At 56.6% G+C, this 23,996-nt stretch overlaps 3 protein-coding genes across 3 annotated transcripts; 2 read left to right on the forward strand and 1 right to left on the reverse strand.

Annotated features, from left to right (window-relative positions):
* Positions 1–6,874: 6,874 nt before the first annotated feature.
* On the reverse strand, positions 6,875–7,472 carry VDBG_04297 (thioesterase family protein; the record flags this gene model as incomplete). The annotated part of the gene is made up of 2 exons (XM_003006298.1): positions 6,875–7,313; positions 7,396–7,472. The coding sequence occupies 2 exons, from the start codon at positions 7,470–7,472 to the stop codon at positions 6,875–6,877; spliced, it is 516 nt and encodes a 171-aa protein (XP_003006344.1).
* A 490-nt stretch (positions 7,473–7,962) lies between these two features.
* On the forward strand, positions 7,963–9,612 carry VDBG_04298 (pseudouridine synthase; the record flags this gene model as incomplete). The annotated part of the gene is made up of 1 exon (XM_003006299.1): positions 7,963–9,612. One exon carries the CDS (start codon positions 7,963–7,965, stop codon positions 9,610–9,612), a length of 1,650 nt encoding a protein of 549 aa, XP_003006345.1.
* A 4,360-nt stretch (positions 9,613–13,972) lies between these two features.
* VDBG_04299 (conserved hypothetical protein) lies at positions 13,973–15,736 on the forward strand (the record flags this gene model as incomplete). The annotated part of the gene is made up of 4 exons (XM_003006300.1): positions 13,973–14,021; positions 14,151–14,417; positions 14,506–14,824; positions 14,869–15,736. 4 exons carry the CDS (start codon positions 13,973–13,975, stop codon positions 15,734–15,736), a joined length of 1,503 nt encoding a protein of 500 aa, XP_003006346.1.
* Positions 15,737–23,996: the final 8,260 nt, after the last annotated feature.

Here is a 23,996-nt window from a genome sequence, read left to right on the forward strand (position 1 = left end):
GCGCGACATCCAAAATGGCCAAGATACACAAGGCCCATCAACGTTTGGCCCGCTTGCCAAATGTACCTGAACTGGTCAAGTCATCCGACACGTCCATGCCTTTCGCTGTTGAGCTGCCAGGTGATGAGCCTAGCTGGCCAGCACCTGGCACGCCACGAAGCCGGCAGTCCTACGAATCTGGAACCGACAATCTCCAGCTGCCTTTCGGCGCCACACCTTCACCCCGAAGCTCAGGCGAGCGTTTGCACTCACCGCCGCCCATGACGGGATCGCCGTCGGGCCGCCCAGCTCAACTGGCGCCACCGGTGGCTGACCCGGCCTCTCCCGACTCAGACAAGTTGGTCATCACTGCGCCGACTCCAGCACAGTACCGGCACGCAGCAGGGGCCGATAAGATTGCTATCATGAGCCCTGATGAGCATCCGCGATGGCAAGGGTCGAACGGGCAACATCCTTCTCATCAGCCTCAGCTTCCGCAACGCATCCCGCCTCCTCTACCACCCAAGACGCCGCTACCCGAGCGGCAGATGTCGCCTCGAGGCCCGCATGGGGCTCCTCCTCTGCCATATCCTACCGATGATGAACCCCCGCCCGTGAACATGGCCAGAAAGCCAGACTACCGAGGACGTTGAGGTCGACATCCTGCAGATAGTCAACAGTTCCGTTCTTGCCTATGAGCAAGCTTGGGTTGCATTCGTTGCGGGTTTGAAAGGAGTGTTCATTGGGCTGGCGTTCACTGGCTGTTGTTTTTCTTGGCCCTCGAGGCTTTCCGCAAGAATACCACAATATCATGCAAAGGTTTTTCTGCTGTCCCGTCAGTCTTGGCTATCTCCCGGGTACGATGTTTTGGCCACAAAATGTGCATCAATACGTGTTCTTCTTCAGGAGGGTCCGTATGTCACCGAATCGAGAATGTCGTCAGCCATCCAAGTCCAAAAATGCTGCAATGAGGCGGGACTTCACATTTAATTTCAAAGGTTTGTGCAACGAACCACTGTAGTCAAGTTTCCAGCTCCAGTTATGAAAGACGATAAGCTTAATTGACCGCCGTCTCCCCTGCGGCACTGAAATATGTCCCCAGTGTCGCATCAATGTAACGAGACGACTTTTTAACTTGTTCGGCATTCATTTGCTGGCGGTGTCTTGAATTTAAAAGCTCGCAAATCCAGCTGTGTGTTTCGGTCCGGGGAACGACCAGCTTGAGTAGATGCCAAGATGAATATACAGCAGACCCCTATTACTCTTCAGGACTTCGCTATAGCGAAGGCCAACCACTTGACCACCGCTAACACTTGTCAAATGACAACCTATGTTACATGTATATGTTACATCGAATTGCATTATGCAAGGGTGCCACTTAGGAAAACACTCAATTTCAAAGAAATGTTGCGTTTCTACAGGAAATAGACTGAATGGTGACAGATTTATCGCGTGAAGCTGAGACACGTAGCGACTCTGAAACTTCCAGAGTATACAGCCTCACATCCACGGCAGCCTCGATGTATTGCTGTTTCGGAAGCTGTCACGCTCCAAGTACCAACGGATGGATGACGTATATCAGATGTCCACCACAGCTTCCGACAGGTTCCATGGTGCCTGGTTTGAGTGCAAACCTCTATTCTTCGAGGCGCCGTCCTAGTGTGGCGGTGACCGTTGCGCTGAAGCAAGCCAGGCTCGACTTGGTTGAGGGATGATACAGGTGCATCGTCAGGGGCGTCAGGGGTTGAGTGCCGTTTGATGCCGATTCGAACTTCCCAAGCCAGGCTCCCACTTCGTGCGAGCGCTGTTGAGTTGCGTCGTCATGCCATGAAACGGGTTCAAACTGCTGAAGAGGAAAATGGCTGCGTCTAAGACTAGTTTTCCAGACTTGACAGGGGATCGTATGATTATAGGAGCAGCTTCAGCCCTACGGCGGCCCCATGAGGTCGTCCATGTTGGGCTATTGAGTCAGACATGACTGACACATGCAGCATCAGTATGAGGGCGGGATTGCTACACCTTCTCGGTACACGCGCCGCGTCGTGATTGGTATCGGGACCATGAAGAAGCTAGACCAGGGAGCTGAGAGGAGCAGCACCGATTTGTGGATGGATGCAGCCTGACAAATACATTATTCAGAATCTGTCCCAGGGGAAAAGGGGGTGAAGAGAATGTGTGGCGATCCTCGAGGGGCGAGTATGCCGGCACCACTGCACCCTGAATCAATAATACAGTCCAGCCCTACCCGCTCCGTCGGACTCGCCACTGGCTTCACGATTGGCGATGGTCTTGCGCTGATGCTCGACTCAGGTGCTTGATCGTGGTGTCCGTCGGTCCGGGGAACCGAGAAGGGATGGCATGGGATGAACCCATCATGACAGCTTCATGTGGAGGAGGTGCCAGCTTGGAATGCTGTCGGCTCGCATCAGTCTTGATATTCTGTATCTTAATGCGAACCAGGGGAAGGGCAGGTCGTACTCAGATTCAAGGTAATCGGCGGCGATGGACCGGTGCGGCTGCAGTAATTTACCTTTCCCTCCCCCAGTGAACGAGAATCTTCATGCGCTGTGCCCTGGTGTGGACCAAAAGATGTAGTCACGCTGGCGCAACAATGTAACGCCGTCATCGACAAGTCGAGATATACAGTCACCCAAAACTACCTGACCTGGGTAGGCTGGCCTGCTGCCCTCGACGGCCTTTTTCAGCGTCGTGGGGGCTGTATTGGGTCGTGTTACCCATGACCCTGCATAGTGACTACCTTAAACTGAGATGAGCTCCTCTCTCAACTGCCACGTCAGCCTGTGTCTCCATCACCAAACTTTCACCACAATACACTTGGGAGACGTCGACAGATACGTGGTCGGAACTTGCCTTTGTCCCCCGGACCCAAATTTGTTCACATCACCAGATACAGCGCACATGGAATAGATTTCGGACGCGTCCAGACCGTCACTGGAATATTGCATGATGGCCCGAGATAGCGGTTTGATATAGGAACCCTTGATATTGTGGATCGAGAAGGCATCCTCGAAACCCAGGGAGATCACAGCCGACAATACCCTTTCGCTCCAGACCCAGATGTCGGCCACGCCTCAGAGCAGAGATCGTGGTGAGGTCGCGCAATCACTCGCTCTTTCTTCACCGTTGGCACAAGGCGCATGGAACTGCCTGCCTCGGAATGGCCACTAGCAAGGTCGCTCATTGCATGGAGCACGGCCACAGATGAGCTCCCTGCCTGACCACGTCTATCGAACCTCGTGATTGCTGGCAGAGAGAGAGAGAGAGAGAGAGGTAGAGGCACACAGGGTCCGAATCAAGGGCACAGGTCGCGACTTGCTCCCGCCACCCCGGGAGTGAGCGAGCTTGTGTCCCAGGATACCCAAGAAAGGCTCTGAAGCACTCGAGACGTGATGCAGGTGCGAAGATGGCAAGATAGCCCCTATGCGGGCTAGCCTTGCCAGCCCGCCTGGTTCATCATGATGTGGGCACAGGAGACACCTGAACTCTATGTCCGCAGGGCTGTTCACAACGCCGCCTCGAGTCTACCGCGTAGGCCTAGGCCGCAAGCTCCTTCCCTGCGTAGCTCGCCGGCCCTGCACAGGGCACGCGGCTCACCCACCGTCGTCTGGCCGGGACAGGAAGGGGCGATGGACGCATTCGGAGCACGCCTTGGGACGCTCCTGTCTCGCCAAGCCGCCGGGAGCTGCCCGTTGCCCGTGGCTAGGTAGGTACATGTAGAGGTGACTGTCGCGCTATGCCCGGCTACGCGCGATATGCCTGGCTACACGCGACTTCATATGTGCTACCTTGAACGGACGCGCGTGAAGAGGCGCGAACAAGACGCATGGTGCTAAGCCCTGAGACCCAGAGACTAACGACCAGCTACCTACTGATAGGCATGATACCATGTTGTTTCTGGCAGAACCAGGTCAAGGGCGAGTCAGGCATGGGGACGAGGGGGTCACGATGGTGCGGACGGAGAGGGACGAGTCCGCAGCGGGGGCCAGCGCCCAGACCAAATGGGTGGAGAGAACTGCAAGGCGTACAGAAGAGGTTTCAAGGCTCGAGGCTAAGATGGTTAACTCCAAATCAAGTTGACGAACTTGTTACGCGGCACCGCCATCTTTGAAGTTGTGCCGTGATGGGCGGGGCGAGTGTGTGAGTGAGTACACAGCATATCTGCCTTAAAAGGGGTAGAGTAGCGACGATTGGCTGTGACAACCTCGTCAGCCTCACAGGCTTCGCAAGCGCGCATACGAGGATGGCGCGAATGCAGATGACATAGCCGTGCGCAGCCTCCGCCTCTGTCTCCGCCCCTTCCATCCTCTGCACTCCCAAGTTCGATGGAAGTGGTGTTGATAGCGATGGGGCATATACTACAGGCCAGGCAGCAATGCAGACAGACAGACCGACAGACAGACGCTTGTGGCGGGTAGCCTGGGGGCCATGTGCTTGCGGCCGGCCCTACAAGGAGGTTTGATCGGATATCGGGTCATGCACTTTGCTAGACCAAGCATTCCCAGGCACCCTAGATTGACGCGCGCGGTATCCGGCGGCGGTCTATCGAAGCGGGTTCCGCCCGCTCGATCCGCTCTACATTTTGCATTCTACTGCACAGTTCATGTCCAAATCCTGGCCCGCGCCGAGCTTCCTACCTCTCACTTTGCCCTTCGTCCAATCTGGTTCGTAGAAGAAAGGCCTGGCTTTTCTGAAAGGGGGTTCCATAGAACATCAACCCGTGCTAAGAGAGCATGGTTTCACCACATAGGAAAAAAAAACGCCAGAGGCGACAGCGACACTCTCGGGAACGAACAGGCAGAGACAGAGAGAGAGAGAGAGAGAGAGATGGAGAGTCGTTGGCGCCAGACGCAGCCCAAGCCAACATGGGAAGTGATGAACACACAAAACGACAAAACGTGGATGTCAAGCGGGGGCGACAGGGGGTACCGCCGCGGAGGCAGGTTGGGCAGACACCGGCCCCGACCAGCAAGATGGTGTACCGGCCACGTTTTCCACCCCTTGCCGCTGCCCACGGTCGGGTACCGTTGACTTATCGGCGTAGGCAGACAGGCCAGCGTAGCACGTGCCCATCGCAAACGTACCGTCTCCCTCCCTCGGGACTCGGGGGGAGGGTGGCAAACGAACTGAATGAGGAAACATCATGCATGGTGAGAAGGTACCTTACGTGGCGAGGGAAGATGCGATGCATTCACAACGCATACGACTGACCAATGAACAAGGGGGGGGGGCGGGGGAGGGGGTTCCTGCGATACGTCGCGCAGGCCATGTCAGCTGCTGCCGTCGAAAGGAAAAGATGGCTCGGGCCAGGGCTGGGGCTCAGTGTAACGGATGCTGTGGGCTGAGCAACGGCGGTGAAGGATGGTGAGCTGAGACCTGGCGTGGGAGGGTGTCCAGCAACTGGCAAGAAGCGGTACGAGGCGTGCGACGCCGCGCTGTCTGTTTTGCCCCGATGTCCTCATCTTCCAATGGCGATCAGAAGCGACCGGAAATGTGGTTCACACATCAAGCTGAGACGCCACCAGTCATAGTGAGAGCAGAAGGGACGGGCAGGAACATGGAACGAACCCCCCCCCCCCCCAAAAAAAAACAAAGACATGGTGACCGAACAAAATAGTCACGACCAATTCATCACCCACCTACACTATAACGACCGACGGCTAACGGATGTCGGGAGGGTGGGCGGTCAAAGTACCTTGAGGTAGTAACAGCACAGATTCAAGACCAGTCTTCTGCGAGATCGAATAGCAATCAAAAGAACTGGTGCGTGCCCACCGTCTAGGCCGTTAGCCAAGCAGCCGGCGTGGGCGGCAAGCTGAGTCGCTCGCCCTTCTGGAAGGGCTTGGAAGCGTTCCGGTGCTGCAGGAGCTGCATGAGCTGCAGGTGCTAACAGGTCTGAAGCCCAAGAGGCCGCCAGAAGGTTTCTGGAAGGAATGCCCATGGATGGAACTTCCGGTACTTGGCCCGGAGTCCAGCAAACAGAGTTTGAGTCTGCCGAAGTCCCAAGACTGAATGCTACTTGCATGACAGACCACGTTTCTTGTTTCGCAATCGGAAGGCTAAAACGCTCTTTGCGCTGACCAGTCGGAAGTGCATCATTTGCTCATCTGTGCAAGACAAAGAATCCACCGGCGATATGGTGACACCATTCCTCTCACGGTTTTCCTCTTGCCCACCACTCGGGCCCCAAGGGTACTCCTCGGTGCCACTGCAGATCGCCTGAGGCTCCGCTGTTCAAGCTTCTTCTCTGCATCCTTCGTCGCGACTTCCAGTTTCGTCCTTCTCCTCTTCATCGATTGACGCCCTCCCCCTCTCCTGGCGAGCTGGCGCAGAGGTCTTGGGTCCATCTACCACCAAGGAATCTGCCGGCGCTACTGTTGGCTCCAATTAAATGGGTATACTAGAAACAAGTGCGCATACTGGTTGGCTCACCTCGTACCCGCCGCCGGCATCGGCGTGATTTATGGGGCAAAGCTAGCTGCCAGGGCCAAGGGTAAGAAAGGAAGACCTTAACGCCGATGCCAGCTCGCAGTAGCGTGCAGATAGTCCTGAGTCATGGCGCAGATAGCCCGGTCGCATGTCGGGAACAACGCCGACGACGACCAATGTGTCTCGGAGCTTCGCGGAGCCAATGAGCAGCGTGATATGGTTCACTGGCATGCATATTGGGGGGCGGCGATCATGTGCGACCTCATGGAATATGCATATGCTATTTGAACGGCGTTGCCATTTGACCTAAGTACTGCGTTCCCGAAAGCGTAGACATGTGTCACGACCCGTTGACGTGCATCGCTACGATGTGGCCAGTAAGAAACGGTGCGGCGTTCTAGGGTTCGTATCCGCTCCATGTTGGAGGAGACGGAACAAGTGGATTTGTTCAGAGTTTGCTGGTGGTTTTCGCCATGACGGCACCGGCAGGGCTATCAGCACCGGCCCGGTCACCGACATGGATGCGCTCCAGACCGCGGCGCATCTCGAGACTCATACCAGAGGCCACAGGCCGGCCGGTAGACCGCTCAACAAACACTTGAATGAATTCCCCGACAGCTCTGACGTCCTGAACACCCTTTTCGAAGAGACCAATCTCATAGGTGACGCTCGTCTTACCGAGCTTGTTGACGCGCAAGGCCAGTTCGGCTACAGCTGGGAATGAAATGGATGCGAAGTAATCGCTGTGCGAATGCACGACCACGCCGTGCTGCGGGGAAGACGCCGGCTGAAGTCCGCAGTGTTCGATGAGGTAGGTGTTGACCACCGAGTCATACAAGAAATTGTATACGGAGTTGTTCATGTGTTGGTACATGTCGTTATCGGCCCTGGATTGCTCATGGTTATTCATTGCACGCCCCCGCCCCCTCTCAAGTCCATGGAACAACTGGATGGGAAAGAGGCACCCACCATCGCGTCCGGTAGTCAAGAATGTAGTGATAATCCTGCCGGCGACGCTGTTTGAGCTCTCGGTGCGAGGCAGCCATGGTCTCGTGGTCTGTTGTATGGTGTTCGTTGGACAGCGCACACAAGGCCGATGGTGGTGTGGACTGGCGGTGGGTAATTGCAAGAAGTTGATACGTCAAGAGAAGAGGAACAGACCAGAAGGGTGGGGGGAGGGGCGGTTCTTCCAGGTTTCTAGACTGGTAGATCCCGAAACTATTCAGGTAGTGGTTAAGAAGCAAGCTGTGTACATGGACCTGGGAATGGCATTATGCGTGTCGGTCGAGTATCGTTCACTCCCCTCCGCAAGTGACAGAGGGCGATCAGGGGACGGAGCCGACTCAAGACAGATATAGCGGGCGAGGCCACAAATGATGAGCCGGAACCGAGGCTTGTTGATTTGGCGGCGAGGGGGATAGCGCGGGTGATATCGTGCACAGACCATGCGAGGCTCGACCGGTCCAATCTGCCGCGACTCACCGCCCAATATTTTCTGACTCCCGACGCAGATCGCATCCTCAGCGGCCGTTTGAGATGAGTAGAGGTCGAAACACCTTGCTCTGCGTCACCGTCGTCTGCTGCGCTACCGCACCACCCCATCACGCGCATCAACCAGTCCGTCCTTACAAGGCTGGTACCACCCCAATCATCAAAGTGGCTGCCCTCGGACGTCTCTTGGCGCCTTTCGTGCGGTTGACCCGATCCATCGTCGCCTCGCCCATGACATCTTCGTCGCCCCCTGACCCGGTGCCTTCGCAGCTGGCCGTGGAACAGGCAGAGGCAGCGCAGACAGCGCTGCCGCCCGCTCGGAAGACAGAAAAGAAGCAGAAGAAAAGGACACCCGATCATGGCAATGCTCTCCCGGACACAATCATCACCCCTCTCGAAGGACCCTGGCCGCGTCCCTACGTCATTGAGGATGGCCTGCGCAAAGTGGAACCGTATTATCACACCTTCAACACCTACTGCAAGGAACGCTGGCGTGGTCGCACCTTGATAGACGTGTTTTCCTGCGAGTTCCGGGACCGAACACCCGAGTACTATCGGAAATGCATGGACGATGGCAAAATTGCGGCGAACGGCAAAGTCGTTGGCGCCGATTATGTCATCAGAAACGGTGATCTAGTCAGTCACACCTCCCATCGCCACGAACCGCCCGTCACGGCGGAGCCCATTGCCGTCATTCACGAGGACAATGACTATCTCATCGTTAACAAACCGGCGGGCGTTCCGGTCCACCCCGCCGGCCGCTACAACTTCAACTCGGTTGTTGAGATCCTCAAGTCGGAGCGTGGTGCGCACTTCATGCCCCGCCCCTGTCACCGGCTCGATCGTCTGACGAGTGGTATCCTGTGCTTCGGCAAGACTGCGCAGGCTGCTACCGACCTCAGCCGTCAAATACAGGCGCGCATGGTGCGCAAAGAGTATGTCGCCCGGGTCATCGGCCACTTTCCCGATGGCGAGGTGGTTTGCGACCAGCCGCTGCTGCAGATATCACCCCGTCTGGGTCTCAACCGTGTCCGTGCCAACGGCAAATTCGCTCGTACCGTCTTCAAGCGCCTGGCCTACTACCCTCCGCCGTTGTCCGATGTCGACGGGGGGCCGGAACAAAGACCCAAGACGCCCGAGGAAGCCGCAGATGAGGAGCAGCGCCCGTGGACTGCCAAGAAGGGTTACTCCATCGTCCGCTGTCTGCCCCTGACCGGCAGGACGCACCAGATCCGCGTGCATTTGCAGTTCCTCGGTTATCCCATCCAGAACGACCCGATATACGCCAACCAAAGAGTCTGGGGGTTCGATCTCGGCTGTAACGATGACGGGACTACGCACACGGATGAGGATATCATGTCGCGTCTCGAGAAGATGGGTAAAGAAGAAGTCGCTGACGCAGTAGCATACCACGAAGAAATGGTGGATTTGTACCACAAACGAAGGGCTGAGAAGCTCTCTGGTGAACTGTGCAAGACGTGCGACACGCCGCTCTACACGGACCCAGGTGATCAGGAGCTGTCTCTGTTCCTTCACAGTCTTCGATACGAGGACTCGGGAGGCAAATGGAGTTATTGCAGCCCTCTGCCTCCCTGGGCGCTTCCACCGAGTGGCATGAGTGGACCGACAGCAGTAGGGGGGCTGGGAGAACTTGTGGAAGCTGTCAAGGATGACCCAATCGATCTGACCTCGTAGAGGCTGTCTTGCTTCCCTGCCTGTGGTGTGTCCATTTGCTGCATGCATATTGACGTGAACTGGGAGTCTAAAGCGAAGGAATAGAATATCCTGTCACATCTTCGCGAGGCTTCTAACTTGTGAGCATGTCTTTACTCACGCCGCAGCCTCCCTGATGTCGACCAGCTTTGAAAATGGCCCGGAGTTGCTTTAATTCGGCACGCCCGAGCCAGGCAGGTGGAGCCGCTTTCTCACCGATTGCCATTTTAGGTGCTCATAGGCTCTGATTCTCCGAAAGCCAAATCTTTGCCTTGGCTTCTGTCGGCTGGGCTGGCTAGGTTGCAAGCTCGCTCCTGAGTGGCTGGTGGTTGTGGAAGCTCCCCCGCCCAAAGTAACCCCCCCCCCCCCAAAAAAAACCAGCGAACCAAAGTCACTTGAGTATCTCCGCTGCTGGCTCAATCTATGCCTCAGCTTCTTTCCCTCTCAGCGCTCCGCGACACCGAGCAGATTCGCGCTCATGAAGGAGTAGGCCTGGCCCTGCCTTTTGTTGCGGCAACGACAGCCATTGCGCCACTACGGAGCCACCCGGCCAGTACTGGGTACGATGAGTTGTCACGCAGACTACTGGGTGTCGCAACCACCATTACGGACCAGGATATCACCTTTCGATGCCTTGCCCGATAGCTCGTCCCGCAAACGGAGTCAAGTCCGAGTTGCGACCGCTGTTGGAGGGGTCTGAAAGAAATCCCAAGCCGGGGGACTGGGCCAACCACCCATCGCTTCGGTACTACACATTCCACGCCCGTGTGTTGCCGACGTACCCCGGTACGTACCCTGCGCGCCCGGACCCAAACCACCTGATGGATCAGAGGTGGTGCGTAATCCCGCGTCCGCTGTCTCTTCCACCTCCCCGAACATGAGGTTATTGCTGTACATGGCTTGACCAAAGGCTGCTGCTCCATCGATCATTCCGATTTCCAAAGTCGCAAGCGTCGCCAGCATCGAGGCTGGTCCGACAAACTAATCAGACTCCTTCTCCTGTGTCAAGATGGCTCAATCAACCAGTTCACATTGAGGTGAGTAGCGGGCCGTGTGGCTGGCGACACCCACAGGACATTGCGTACGCCTAACCCACAACCATCGGGTGCGCTTTGTGGAGTCGGCCGCCCCTCTCGGGGGCCGCGTCCCTGGATCACAGTAGAAGTGGCCCTGATTTAATGGCTGAGGAAGCCTGGAATTGAGGGACAAGGAGAGTCGGGCAGCCACGATCCATTCAGTCGGCACGCAGCGCCACTGATCTCGTAAAAAGGTAGAATGGCCGTCATGGTGAATGATTGTTGATGTAGACAATCCAGGTTGCGCAGTGCATCAAGGTAAATCTTCGCAGCGTTGTACGGCACCGGCGAGGCCGGCGGCCTTAATGCCGACACACAGCATGGGCTCAGCCGCTTTGGCACCACAGCTCCTCCAAAGTAGCTTCATGTCTGTCGACCACAGGTTTTGGTTCGGTCTCGGCTCTGCTGAAATGGCTTTCTCTCTTGTCGCTGTAGTGGTAGTTGAGCTCAAAAACTGCGTAGATGCGGGGAATGGGAGATGATCTGCACTGGCAAATCTGGCAGTTGTTGGATGAGCTCGGCATTTCCCCCGGGGCGCAAGCTGAGCTTGGCCGACACGGCTGCCTCTGCCCAGCTTTTCCGAACGACGAAGTTCCTTGTTCATCACGTTTGCCAGAACCCTTCAATGCCTCCGGCAAGACGTTGCACATGCCAACTGCACTCATTCTTCGCCTTCTACTGCCACCAGCCTGGCACCTGCCACCGCGGTTGATTTTTGTCTCCATCGAGCTCCATCGAGGACTGCGGCACAGACTGCTCGTCAAGAGAGTGAAGCAAGGAGACAAGCACGGCCACAAGGGATGATTAAAGGGTGATGACACGGTGTCGAAAGCAATGGGGCTATTCGCCATGCCTGACGCTTGAGCCAGAGAGGCAGCGAACGGAAAAGAAGGTCGGCAATCATCATCTGCCAGGTCTAAAATCACTATACTTCTCCGTAGCGGGTAGTCTAAAGAACACGCTTAAGCTCACCTTCTGTGTTTTTAAGGGCCAGCCGGGGGTCTTTGGTCACGTCCTTTGTTCGCCTTCCATCCTCACATGGAGTGTGCGATCGGAGATTCTGTGGGCATGTCGCCGTCGCTGTTCGGAAGCGTCCACGGATGGATAGGTCTGGCTGGTGCTGGATGGCTGACTGGCTGGCGACGGCGTATCCTCATCCCCTTGGTCTCGGTTATTGTTCTTCGCAATGAAGAAACGGACGGCGCGATGCAGTGCAGTCGAGTTCAGCTGTCTGTGTCTCCAAGCGTTTCCCGCCATTGTGTTCCATCTCACTTGCACACCGGCCGGTGTTTCTTTCGGCAACACAACCTGAGCTGAGCTCCATGCCGCTGGGCCGCTCGTTCATCGGCAGTGGCATAACGCCGATGAGTTGCTGCCTTGCCACTCGTGGCGATGATAGCGTGTGTGTGTATGTGTGTGTGTGTGCTTGATCCCACGACGGTCTGGACGGCTGCACAATACGTATGTTGTGATTGTGTTTGTCGACTGCATACCGTCGAGATACATTGAGCTGATCGATACGGGTATTCCCAGGAGCCCCCCAGGACTGTTTCTCCGAGACCTCGGCAAAGGAGGCGGTGGGATTTTGGATCAAGGATCGGGCAAATCTGGCGCTGGCCACTGGTTGGTTCTGGCTCCTTGCCTCGTTCGTGCTCTCCTGCTCTTGCTCTGCTTCATCGGGTCAGTAGAGCGTCATCAGGTTGCTTCCAAATGGCGTCTCTGGGCAGCCGTCGAAAGTCTGATGGACAGGCGGTGCGATCCAAAGGTCCGTCCCAGAGACAACCTGAGTGCACGGCGACTCCACTGTATCTACCCAGTGTTTCTAGCGGCACATCAGACCAACAGAGTTTTACACGAATTCGGAGTAGCCTAAACTCTAATTCCCTGAGGAACACAGGCCCCCCCTGGCCAGGCGACCCGGGCGCTGCCAGACGGATCAGAGAAGGGTAGGACATACCAGACGAGCGTCAGAGTAATCCCCGACCGTGACATCGATGGGGCTACAAGGCCCAGGGGGAAAGGGGGGGGGGGCAGTGTTGTCATCAAAATTCTTCTTTCATCGACACACACCCCGACCCTCTTCTTCTGGGCCTTTCGCACACCCCCGAGCACGCCCCCCCTGGCCCCCGGTCACTCCTCGCCTTCCATGAGGGTTCCTGGGACTCGAGAGTCGAAGACCAAGCAACATGGGAGGCCCCGTTCTGCACTATACCGAATAAAGACCGGGATCCTAGCAAGGATCAGGGCTCTAACGGGACTTTGTACGTAGTAGCAATAAACTCCTATGGCCTAGCGTTTTACTGTAACCTCTCCTCCCCCCCCCCCTTGGTACCAGAACCGAACACGCCCCCCCTCCCTACCCCCTGAACGATCCATCCGTCACCACAGAGCTCATCGACCCGAACGACTCCCCAGCTGTTCCCTGCATCTGTGTGTAGTTCTCGAAGTGGGTTAGCAATTTGCGCCTGGTCCCAGTCTAACCTGTCTGTCATGATGATGCCAGCCCAAGGGGTGCCGTAATGGCCAGCCCGGTCACTACTAGTTACGTACCCAGGTACAAACGGAAGGGCTGTGTTCCAGGGTACTTGGTCCGTTGTCGTCGTCGTCGCCGCCGTCGTCGTCGCCGTCGCCGTCGTCACCCTTCCTCTCCCCATGGCCCATGGTCAGACCCATCTCAGACGCGAGCTAGCATTTGTGCCGGATGCATCCTTCCCATGAGCCCTTGTACCAGGAACTTATACCATCTGCGCTTCTCGCCCTGAAACCCCTTTGCCGGCCGGCACCGGGGACCCTACATAGTACGCCTGTTACCAAGTATGTACATGCAGAGAGCTCAACACTGATAAATCGATCTATATCATGCCAATGGGTCCTCTGCGACTGTCTACCCCTGCCGCACACCCCGTAAACGTAAGGTATTCCCCAGAAGTAGAGCACGACCACTGGCACCAACACCTCACACATATATACCTATACCGCGAACCTCAACACAACATAAACGAACAAGAACCCCTCTTTCCTTCCGCTCGATAACCTCCAAGTTCTTCGGCTCCTGCGACCCAGCCTGACCTCAACCTTCCTTTACCTCACCTCACTTGATCTCTCACTTTCACCTGCCCTCTGCTAAACCCCCACCCTTCTTCTCCATTCACAATCTTCTTTTTTTTCTCTCCTACCACCCACTGTTCACGGGCGCGAATACACATCCGCGCACGCATACGAACACGTACCCGCACGATCATCCACATACGAACGAACTGCTCGCCATGACACGATCCTCTTCCGCAGAGCCCGCCAAGGGTACCAAGAGAAAGGGTAAGCACCCCCCCCCCCCCCTTCCATCCTTCTTCATCCCCTCCCCCGCACCAGAAAGCTCTGACCCGGGGGAGGATCACGACCGCATCATGATGGTATGGAGTAAGACTGACTCGAACGACTTTTCAGGTACGAGGAGCGTCTCGACATTGAACCCCGCCCAGTTGGCGCGCAAGAGAGCCAACGATCGAGAGGCCCAGCGAGCCATTCGCGCACGCACCAAGGAACACATCGAGAGGCTGGAGCAACAGCTCGCCGATCTGCAAAGCGAGCGAGGCGGAGACCAGTCGCAGACGATTCAAGAACTCACCCGGAGGAATAGAGCCCTCGAGGAGGAGATCTACCGCCTCAGGGAGGCCGCAGGACAGCCCACCGGCCACTCGTACCCCAACTCGGGTATGCTCCCCATGAACCTACAACACGCCCACATGGCGCAGCCCCAGCCCAGCGATCAACTCGCTAACACGATGATGATGATGCCCAGTCTACGACGACAACCTGAGCTCTGTCAGCGGGGCCATACCGAGCCCGCGATCATCCCCGTTCCCGGCGTCAGGTGGCTATAGCGGCATGCCCGAGCTGGGACCCTCTTACGTGCCTCTCCCTGATGCCTCGGAGTCGTGGGGTCCTGGCGTCTCAGTGCCCTCCAACGTCTCCAGCCCGTCGTCCTCCGCCAATACGGACGAGTACGGCGGCGCCTACATCCCAACGAGCATCCCGGCGCCCATGATGGAAGCGAGGAGCGTTCCCGCCAAGATGGATTATGACGATGTAGACTCTGGTAAGCAACGCACGCCAACGGCGTACGTGCAACGCAATCCTGAGACGCTAACCACCCAGTCCGCAGACGCTGGCTACCCTCTCTCGCATCATCGCAGCCAGGTGGGCGCCAACGGCTACCTGCCTCACGAGCCATGGAATATGTACCCGGCCCTGTACTACCAGCAGCAGCCGTCAGCCCACTGATTCGGCAGCCGGGCACGTCTTTTTGGGAAATGCCGTCCCTTGTCCTAGCGCCTACCTGCGCTGCCGACCAGTGGATCATCAGTTTCGCACACGACTGCCGCCGGCTCGCGCAAACGAAAAACATTGACGCGCTTCTCCGGCCTCCGCGTGTCAACTTGAAGACACTCCTCGAGTATAAACCGCCTTCGCCAACGCACCCCGCACCGCGAATCCACATTGCCGACCTCGAACGTGCTCTCGACGTGAACAGTGCCGGTTCAGGCGCCGCGCCGCACCCTCTGGCCGAGCTGATAACGGCACTTGTCGATAAGGCCGGCATGGCCAATGTGGTGGAGCGCCTTGCCCTATTCCTCCCTGCCCAGCGTATCTTGGCTTGGTTGGCACAGCCCACCCGCGAGTCCTACAACGCCCTCGTCCTCAACTACGCCCCCCGACCCAGCCAGCTCACGGTCCCTCACCCACAATGGGTAGACTTCGTGCTGCAAGGCCCTCTGCGCGACGCCATTATTGAGCGACAGGATGTATACGCCACAGAAGAGTTTCAGAACATCTACGCTAATAGCCTTCGCCTCCTCAATTGGCCAGGTCGGCCGGTGGACGCGATCAACATGGACCCGACAACGGGCGAGGTGTGGCTCAACGACACGTTTGCCGCACATGCTCTACGGATTGAGAATTGGCGCATGCACGAGACTTTCGTCCGGCGCTATCCTGAGCTTCGCGGCTTTGTAGAGCTTACAGAGTCCTGATACAAGACTGAGAGTCCACAGTATACCTAAGCTTGTTTCGCTTCTTCTGTTACAATTCCACTTGGTCTATCTTATCAGCTCGAAATGCCATCTATGTTTCTTCATTTTTTATTCCTGTCCTGCGAATTCTATGATGCTGCGTGTACTCCTGGTGTGTCTTTGCGTGTGCTCTAGACATAGATTTTCTGCTTTCACCCTACCGCACGCATCGAGAGTGGGTGGTATGATCTGGAATAGGGGTTTTTTTTTTCATTCCTCGGAGGGCTACAAAACCCCTTGCACAGTCGCAGGGGTTCGGACACGCTGAAGCGTGGAGGCATCTCGTCTATGTTGGTCCGCTCACGTTTCTTGTTCTAACACTCTTCTCCGTTGTCTTAGCCGTGGTGGACAAGAGGTTCCAAAAACGAACCCAGACAGGGCGGGGCGGGCATAGACGGTAAATGGACGGGGACGGCATCGCCGGTGGCCGGCAGCAATCGGAGGGGTCTTGAGGTACCTGTTCGCAGGTGATGAACCCCCCCCCCCCCGGATGCGGGAGCAGCGCCTTGGCGCTGGCCATTTGCGTAGAGTTTGACACACTTGCCTGGATTCGGGGGTGGGGGGCAGGGAGGAGGGATAGCAATGGGGTTAAGGAAGGGAATGCAAGAGATTGAGAACTGACGGCCATCATGACTCCCGTGTCATCGTGGGATTGAATGCTACACTATGCACAAACTCTCCACAGATTCCCAACGAACACGTCGCATTGTGCGCTTCACTCTGTCCATGCGTCCTCGGCGCCGCGCCGCATTGCGCTTCGTCTTACCGTCCCCAGTGCTGCCCCCAATAAGTGAGTTCTAGTGGTGCAGGTACCATTACATACATGAATAGCTGCCAAGTGACCTGCGCCACCCCCAGCTGCGTATGTTGAAGCAAAGGCCCTGCCGGCACTCCCGATCGGCAGCATGAGGTCATCATTCGAGATTTCGGTTCGGGAAGAGGGGGGGAGAGACGGGATTGCCGCAACACCAAGAGCTTGCAAGACAGAGCAAGGAAATGGAGGAAGGGGGCAGGGAGGGGGACGAGGGACTGGTCGATGAGGAAAGAGACGGGCGTTGACTGAATGCGTGTATGCTTGGAACGGGCGTTCACCGAGTGTCCTGTGGCAGAAGCGCTTAAGCGGCGCGAATCCACATAATGGTGTTATTCTGGGAGGTGGGCTGGCGCTTCACTCTAACAGATGCAGCGACATCCACGACAGGTTTCGCGTACACAACCCTTTGGTTCTGTGCGCAGAATGGGATTGCGTGTAGATCGGCCTTTCGGGCTGATCCAAGCTCTCTCGCATCGTCTGATTAGCATCTGTGTTTCTTTCTCACCCTCAATCTCGTGCGCCGTCTTCTTCCAATTAACCCCCCCCCCTTTTTTTTCCCCTGCCACGTTCTGCTGTAGCGTAGTGGGTTCTCAGCTAAGTTTTGGGAGGACCAATGATTTGTACGTGCGTATATTGTTGATGGATGAATGAGCTGACGAGTGCATCGTGACAGTCGTCATCTCGACGGGAGCAAGTCAGAGAGAAGAACAACTGTAACTCGTAATCCCTGCCTGGCATGCAATACCAGCCACCCCTGGCTCCCTGTCTTTGTTGTTCGTGTCTCTGTACCCTCACTACCCGTCTCTATGGTTGGAGAAATCTCCCCAAACCATCAAGCTCCCGTTCCCGTGCCGTGAAAAACGGCTCGGTTCCGTGCTGAAGATGGTCGCACCACATGTTGGTATGGGGACGAATCGGGACGCCGTAAGTCAACGGGTGGTCGTCGGCCACATGGGAGGTTGGTGTGTCCCCCTTCCCCCCTTCCACCCCAGCGGAAGTAAAAAAGAGCCGTGGCCTGGGTGAGCAAATGGTTCTGTAAGCGACAGTTGAAGTGAGGGGCAGGGGTCGCGGACGGCAGGATGGGTAACCTTGGCCGGGGGGTGGATGGACATTGGCGTCTGCGGGCTCGGACGCGATGATGGGGTCGAAGGCTAGGTACAGGGCTTCACGCGATGGGGAGACCAGGGGTAGGGTCTTGGCGCACCTTACTTCAGCTCTGTGTCCACTTGACGTGTCCTCCTTCTCAAACTGGGTACGAAGGGTCGGCAGTGCAGGTTAGGCTGTCAAGGCTGTCAAGCGTTGTTGTGAACTACTCATGACAATGCTCAATATGAATGCCCTTGCAATGCGCTGGGATGATGTAAGAAACGCAACGCAACGTAACGCTATGGCACATCGGCGGATGGCCTTGTCGGGGTTTCCTAACCTCTGGATCTGGTTTACACGATATGTTTGCCGTGTTGGGCCATGGGTGGATGGGGCCGGCTGTGGTGTTCAACCCGTTGCATGCCGCCATGTCTCTTCTCAGTACGCGTTTCCCACACACCCACAGCCACAAAGACGACAGAAATATTTGGAGGCATTATCGGCGATCCTGTTCTGTTGACGCCGGCAGTCGTGTGCGCGCCGATCGCCGACACTATCATGCCAAGCTCATTCTTGGCTTTCGCGTGCCCCAGGGAGCTATCGACTTTGCGAGAGTGAGCAAGAGAGGGTTGAGAGAATGAAAGAGGAGGACCATGTAGTCACCCACTTCTCTTCTCCATAGCTCAAGCTTTGTCCCCCTCCATTTGTGTTCATCATGTGGGCCTTGAAGAGGGGCCATTTGTTTATCTTTCCCGCATCAGTGCTCTGCGCCTGGGTGAGTACGTATGTGCTAAGACTCAAGTGGCTACCGTAGGCGGCTGCTACTCTTGGGCTGGCGCATTCACATGGATGAGCCGAGAGATGGAGAGATGAGGTGTTGTCAAGCCCATCACCAATCTGAGTCGTTGATAGTGTAGGCGTGATGGCTGTGTAGGGCGAGACGGGGCTGGCCAAGTACCAGGTAGGATAAGGCGAGGCAATGTGGCTAACAGAAGGTAAGGCAGGCAGGGTAACAGGCAAGGCCGGACAGGGCAGGGTTTGGCCAGGCGTCGGGTTGATGTCATGTCACAGATGATGTTCCATTCCGTGCGATCTTGGCTGGATCTGTCTTTGGCAAGGACAACGCGATACGATATCCATATACCTTGTGGTGCTTACTGTATGTAGGTGGTTGTACATGGTAGGTGTAGGGGGCTTCCGCACCCTGGCCCCGGTCAGCTTCCCAACGGGCCCCCCTTCCCCTTCCCAAAGACTGGCGAGTAGCTCAGCGGTAGCGTCACAGCCAGCCCTAGGGTGGGGTCCGATTCTACATGTATTTGCCGGGGGAGACGCCGAGAATGATTTATGTCGCCGTACTCGTGTCCCTCACTGCTAATGCGGGCAGAGGGTGCGAGCAGAGGGGCTTTCGCCTTTGACATTGAAGCTCTGTGCAAGGACGCTCAGCAACAACGCTCAGCAAGAACGCTAAGCAAGAACGGTAAGCAAGAACGCCCAGCTTCCTCGTGAGGTGGGGACGAAGTGCGGTGCGGTAGTGAGGGAAGGATCGAGCGAGGCGGGGGGTTGGAGGCAGGCGCCACGCTGGTCTCGCTGCAGACGCACATGGCCTATTTTGGCGACCTCTCAAAATCATCCATCCTCGACCACGAAACAAATCAGATCTTATGACCCCCATCACAGCACATGAACAGCTCGTCGCAAGACTTGTGACATTGTTTTCGGGATCAACAGCGGCAGCACGACAGCTGGGTCGCGACGACCTCGGACCCGACCCGTTCCTCCGTGACGGCACCGAGCAGCTGTCATCTGCCCTGCCTCCGGCTAGCTGCCCATCCTATCCGACCTACAGGCGCACCTACTAGTTCTCTGGGGCTCATGCAAGGCCGATCACCACATGCAAGACAGGGGAACTTTTGAACGGTGGTGAAAGCTGACCTCACTCACAGGCACCCCAGGGGACCCTAGGTGCTACGATGTGCGATGACAGATACGGTGCGCATGCGCACCCAGCCATCGGCAGGCCAAACCAGGCCAGGACAAGCGTACTCTTGTACAGACGGACAAACTTGCAGGCGCACATGCGTCCTGCCATGCCAGGCACCGGCACCCAGGCGTTCCGACTACCGGACGAGATCCGGCACACATGCCAAGGCAGCGGTGCCCTAGACGCTATTCGCTCAGTGCGCTACCAGAGAGCGTATCGAAAGATGTTCACCAGGGGTCTTGGTCTTGTGTTCTTCGTTCTGCGCCCTTCCTGTGCACCCGGTCTGTGGCCCTTGCCCTTACCCTGGCGCGGTTCCATGTCCGGCCCTTTCATGGGGACCCTGCCTTCACCGTCCTGATCTTTGCGCACACTGTTTGCCTATTACTGCCTGGCTTGGCAATATACGGCCTGCTTGATCATACGTAAATGTCTTGTGCAACTGCGTCTCCATCCACAAGTGGTGCTTCTGTCGCACTGCCATCTCCATTCCGGATCTCACCGAAAGTAGACACGGCTTTCCCCCCGCTTCACCACACTACCAGTACGATAGGGTACCAGGTCGAGTCATACCCCGCAGCACCCAAAACGAAGCTTTCTGGGCATGGCAATCGAATGGGCGGGGTTGTAAGGGGGGGGGCGGGGGGGGGCGTGCAGGCAGGAAGCTATCCTGTACAAGTAATTGCCTGCCAGTCGCAACTCCCGCTCGGACAGTGTTCCTAGTTGACACGGAACCGTCAACGCCGGATGTTGTTTCATGGGGGCTGAGAACACAGCCCTGTCTGATTAGGCTTGGTCTAGTTCTCCTTATTCGTCATTCATCCTCACGACACTTTTGGACGAGTTGCGTAAATGCCTGATCATGTAGACCAACGGCAGGGCAGGACAGCGGGATCTTAAAACCTGCATCGGTGCTTCGGACAAAAGACCTGGGAGCGAGATGAACAAACAGCAAAGACAAACGGGCAAACGTCAAGACAGGGGCAAACGAGACAAGAAACGCAGCTCTTCTTGTTGATGCATCATCACCGCCGGCACCGCCGTACAATGTACCTACCGCAAACTCGTCGACCTGCTCTTTCACATTTACATATGGACACATGGAAAGAATACCCTCAGATGTCCTCGTTTGCTTTTCCACCATTCTGGTTTTCGATTTAATATCGCGACTCCAGCCTGCCTCGAGTCGCCAACCCCGCCGCACCACACCGCAATTTGATTAGTACATGTACATCATTTACTGCCTTACGCCTTGTGAGGAAGTGTCTCGCCTCGTCTCGCCCATTAGTGATGGTGTGGTGCCAGTGTTTCCTTTTCGGATGCCGGTTCTCGCTGCTGCAGCTCGATCCGTTCTATTTTGTGCCTCATCTCTACGTTGCCTGCCCGGGATTTTTGGCTGCTTGGTTATCGAAGTTTCGAAGCTTATAGGGAACAAAATAGACTTTGCGCCGTCGCTCCAGATAGATCACCTGGAATCCCCCCCCCCACCAGAAGCCTGGCCTCCATACTCTTTATGCCAAAGCCAATGCGTTACCAGGATCACGTCAAGGCACCCCCGCGTTGACAAACTGTCTTGCCTGCCCTGAGGCCTGCCCCCTTTCTGTGATGCATGGAAGTCCACCCTGTGCGGAAGGCCGTTATAGTGGCACCTCCTTGCTAGGCATGACCAGTCGGCATCTTTTTTGTGTGTACACCGTTGCATAGCGTTGCTCGTGCTCTCCTTTGTGGTGGGTTTGCAACCCATACATGCAGTCTACCAATCGCCAACGTCTCGTCCACGTCTCGGACCATACGCAGAGAGCCTCAGTTTGATAAGCCCATCGACGGGTAGCAAACGGAACGGCACCTTGCAGCTCTCGGTTTCTGGCGGACCTCGGGCTCATCAACGCCATACTGCAGGCGGAGCCCTCCTTCCACCTCTTTGGTCCCGTCTTCCGTCACTAAGAGCCCTGGGCTCTTGGTCCTCGTTGGCCCCGTTGACGTTCTCGACGGAATCTTCTCGCGCGCAAGCCCTCTAGCATAGCTTTCTCCGCTGTTGGTAAAAGGGGGGGGGCACCTTCTTCACATGAAGCGGCCCGTGGTTTACCGCCTCACCCCAGCCCCTCCCCCTTCTTGGCCTCATCATTTCCCCGTCCGCACTCACTAGAGCTGCAGCGGCTGACACCCGGTACCATGGGTTGTGGACTTGACAGCGCTGCTAAAAGTGGTATGGTCAAACATTAGATATCAAGCTCTCGCATGCTAAGCGACGCTGGGCACACTCGGCATTTTGTCAGATCAACCAACGGTTGGGCGCGTCGCGCGACATCACGCGAGGAGGCTCAAGCCACAGAACTCCCTTTCAGATACAAGGCCGAGACCAAGACCCCGAAACAGGCTTCTTCGAAAGGGCGCTAGGATGCGGAGAATCCCATGGACAGCCGGCATGCCCTTGTTCCATCTGCCGTCGCCACGCAATCACCAACTTGAAGTTGTGCCCATCCACTGTCCAAACAGGGTTGCGCAGGGCTGGCGAGGCCGGCAAGCAGGGCACAGGGTCAGACAGAGATGGCGAGCGAGAGCAAGGTACGTTTGGTTGGACGCTTCTGGCACCTCTTCATTCCTTACCAGGCGTAGCCCCTGCCAACTTTGAAGGGAGATCTCCTCGAGGTACATGTACTCGGTACGCTTCACCTGTTGTTTGCCATTCGGAATGGGGCCGATGCCTACTTGGAACGCCATGTGTTCTGAGGGTAGCTGCTCGGTCCGTGCTTGAACGACATACGGAGAGAAACGGTTCCTCTCTCTCACCCCCCCCCCCTGTACATGCATCTTCCTGGGCGCTTGCGAGAGTTCGCATCCATGCCTCGTTTGTCAGGAAATAACGCTTCTGGGCCGCAACAATGCAATGGCACGGATGGTTCTGCTGGGCTGACCTGCTTGACGGCTACGGTCAAGCGCAAGTGATTTTCTTGGCCTCTCGGACGTCAACAACCTGCCTTCAGGATGTTCCGTGAAGGATGCCTTGGACGGTTGCACAGTACGCTAGTGTCCCGTCACCGAGTAAGTGACAGCGGCATAATGGGGGTACTGTAAGGAGAAAGGGGCGGGCAACCTTGGTGCGGCTTCAGCAAGGGAGTATGCGTCTTGAGTGGTACGCAATACTGGCGGGAGTTGAGAAAAGTCGTCAGTAATGTCGACGGTCTTGGCTGTTGAGTACCCATCGATCTGGCCATCACCTCGCGATAGTGGCGATCGCTGCAACTCCAGTCATCCCTAACCCCCTCGGCTTTCGTGGGGCGTGGTAATCGTGAAAATAGGCTGGCGGGGAAGGCGTTGAGAGGGGACGACGATGCGATAGGAGCAGGCTGGCCACCCCTGTTGACCCCATTTTCACTTCGCTCTTTCTCTCGCGCAGTCCGTCAGCCACGGGAACGGGGACGGCAGGCTTCGTAGAGGGACGCGTACGTCTCTCCTGTGAGTGCGGACCCTCCGAACGGATCGATCAGACTGTCGAGGGGGGGCTTGTCTACAAGCCCCCACGAATCCAGTGATGATCAATCATGGAGGAACAAGGTTTGTGCTGTGCCCGGCATGCGCCGTGATTGTCACAAGTCATCCCCAAGATATACCAACAGGCACTGGCTATTCCCTTCGCGATAGTGTCGGTGGGGGGCCGTTCAAGGTTTGGCGGTGGCCGTCGGGGAGAAGCCGCCAACTGCCAACATTCCCCGAGCTCCATCAATACCATGGTCACACATCGGTCAATAAATTGAGGTGTGAACGTGCTCCACAATCGCCTAGCTCATGCTGGCTGGCAGCCACGGACCTCAAGACACTTGAGTAAGGGGGGAGCGATGCTACCTTCGCAAGTCACTGCTCAACCTGCGCGGGTTCGGGGGAGATGCGCATGATAAATGCACCGAGAAGACCACAAGAACAAACAATCGAGCGAGATGTCAAGCGACATGGTTGGGAGCGTGCGGGAGACGAGGGTTAGGTCGCCGGATCTTGCTGCACTCTTCGTCCCTGTGCTCATTTTGGCTGGCCTGGCTGCCAATAACTGACGCTTTCGATAGCTCGCATGACGGCTGGCTGTTCAAGTGAGAGAGAGACTCAAACCACCGGTCGCAAACATTGAAAGGCAGTGTGAAAGAAAGGTGAGCAAGAATGATATGGCCACTTCAGGGATGCACTATAAACCAAGGACGCGGGGTCTCTCTTGCCACCAGGACACAGGCATGAGCTGTGAGCTTGGAGCCGTCACTAGATGTTGGGGTCACGTGGCCGTCCTATCGGTTACCGAGGGTTCGGCGTCGGCATGACCTCGCTTGAATGTCGGACAAGAATGAGGGGTGCCATGA

The sequence above is a fragment of the Verticillium alfalfae genome, genomic scaffold, assembly GCF_000150825.1.
Source record: "Verticillium alfalfae VaMs.102 supercont1.4 genomic scaffold, whole genome shotgun sequence".
In the NCBI taxonomy this organism is placed as follows: Eukaryota; Fungi; Ascomycota; class Sordariomycetes; order Glomerellales; family Plectosphaerellaceae; genus Verticillium; species Verticillium alfalfae.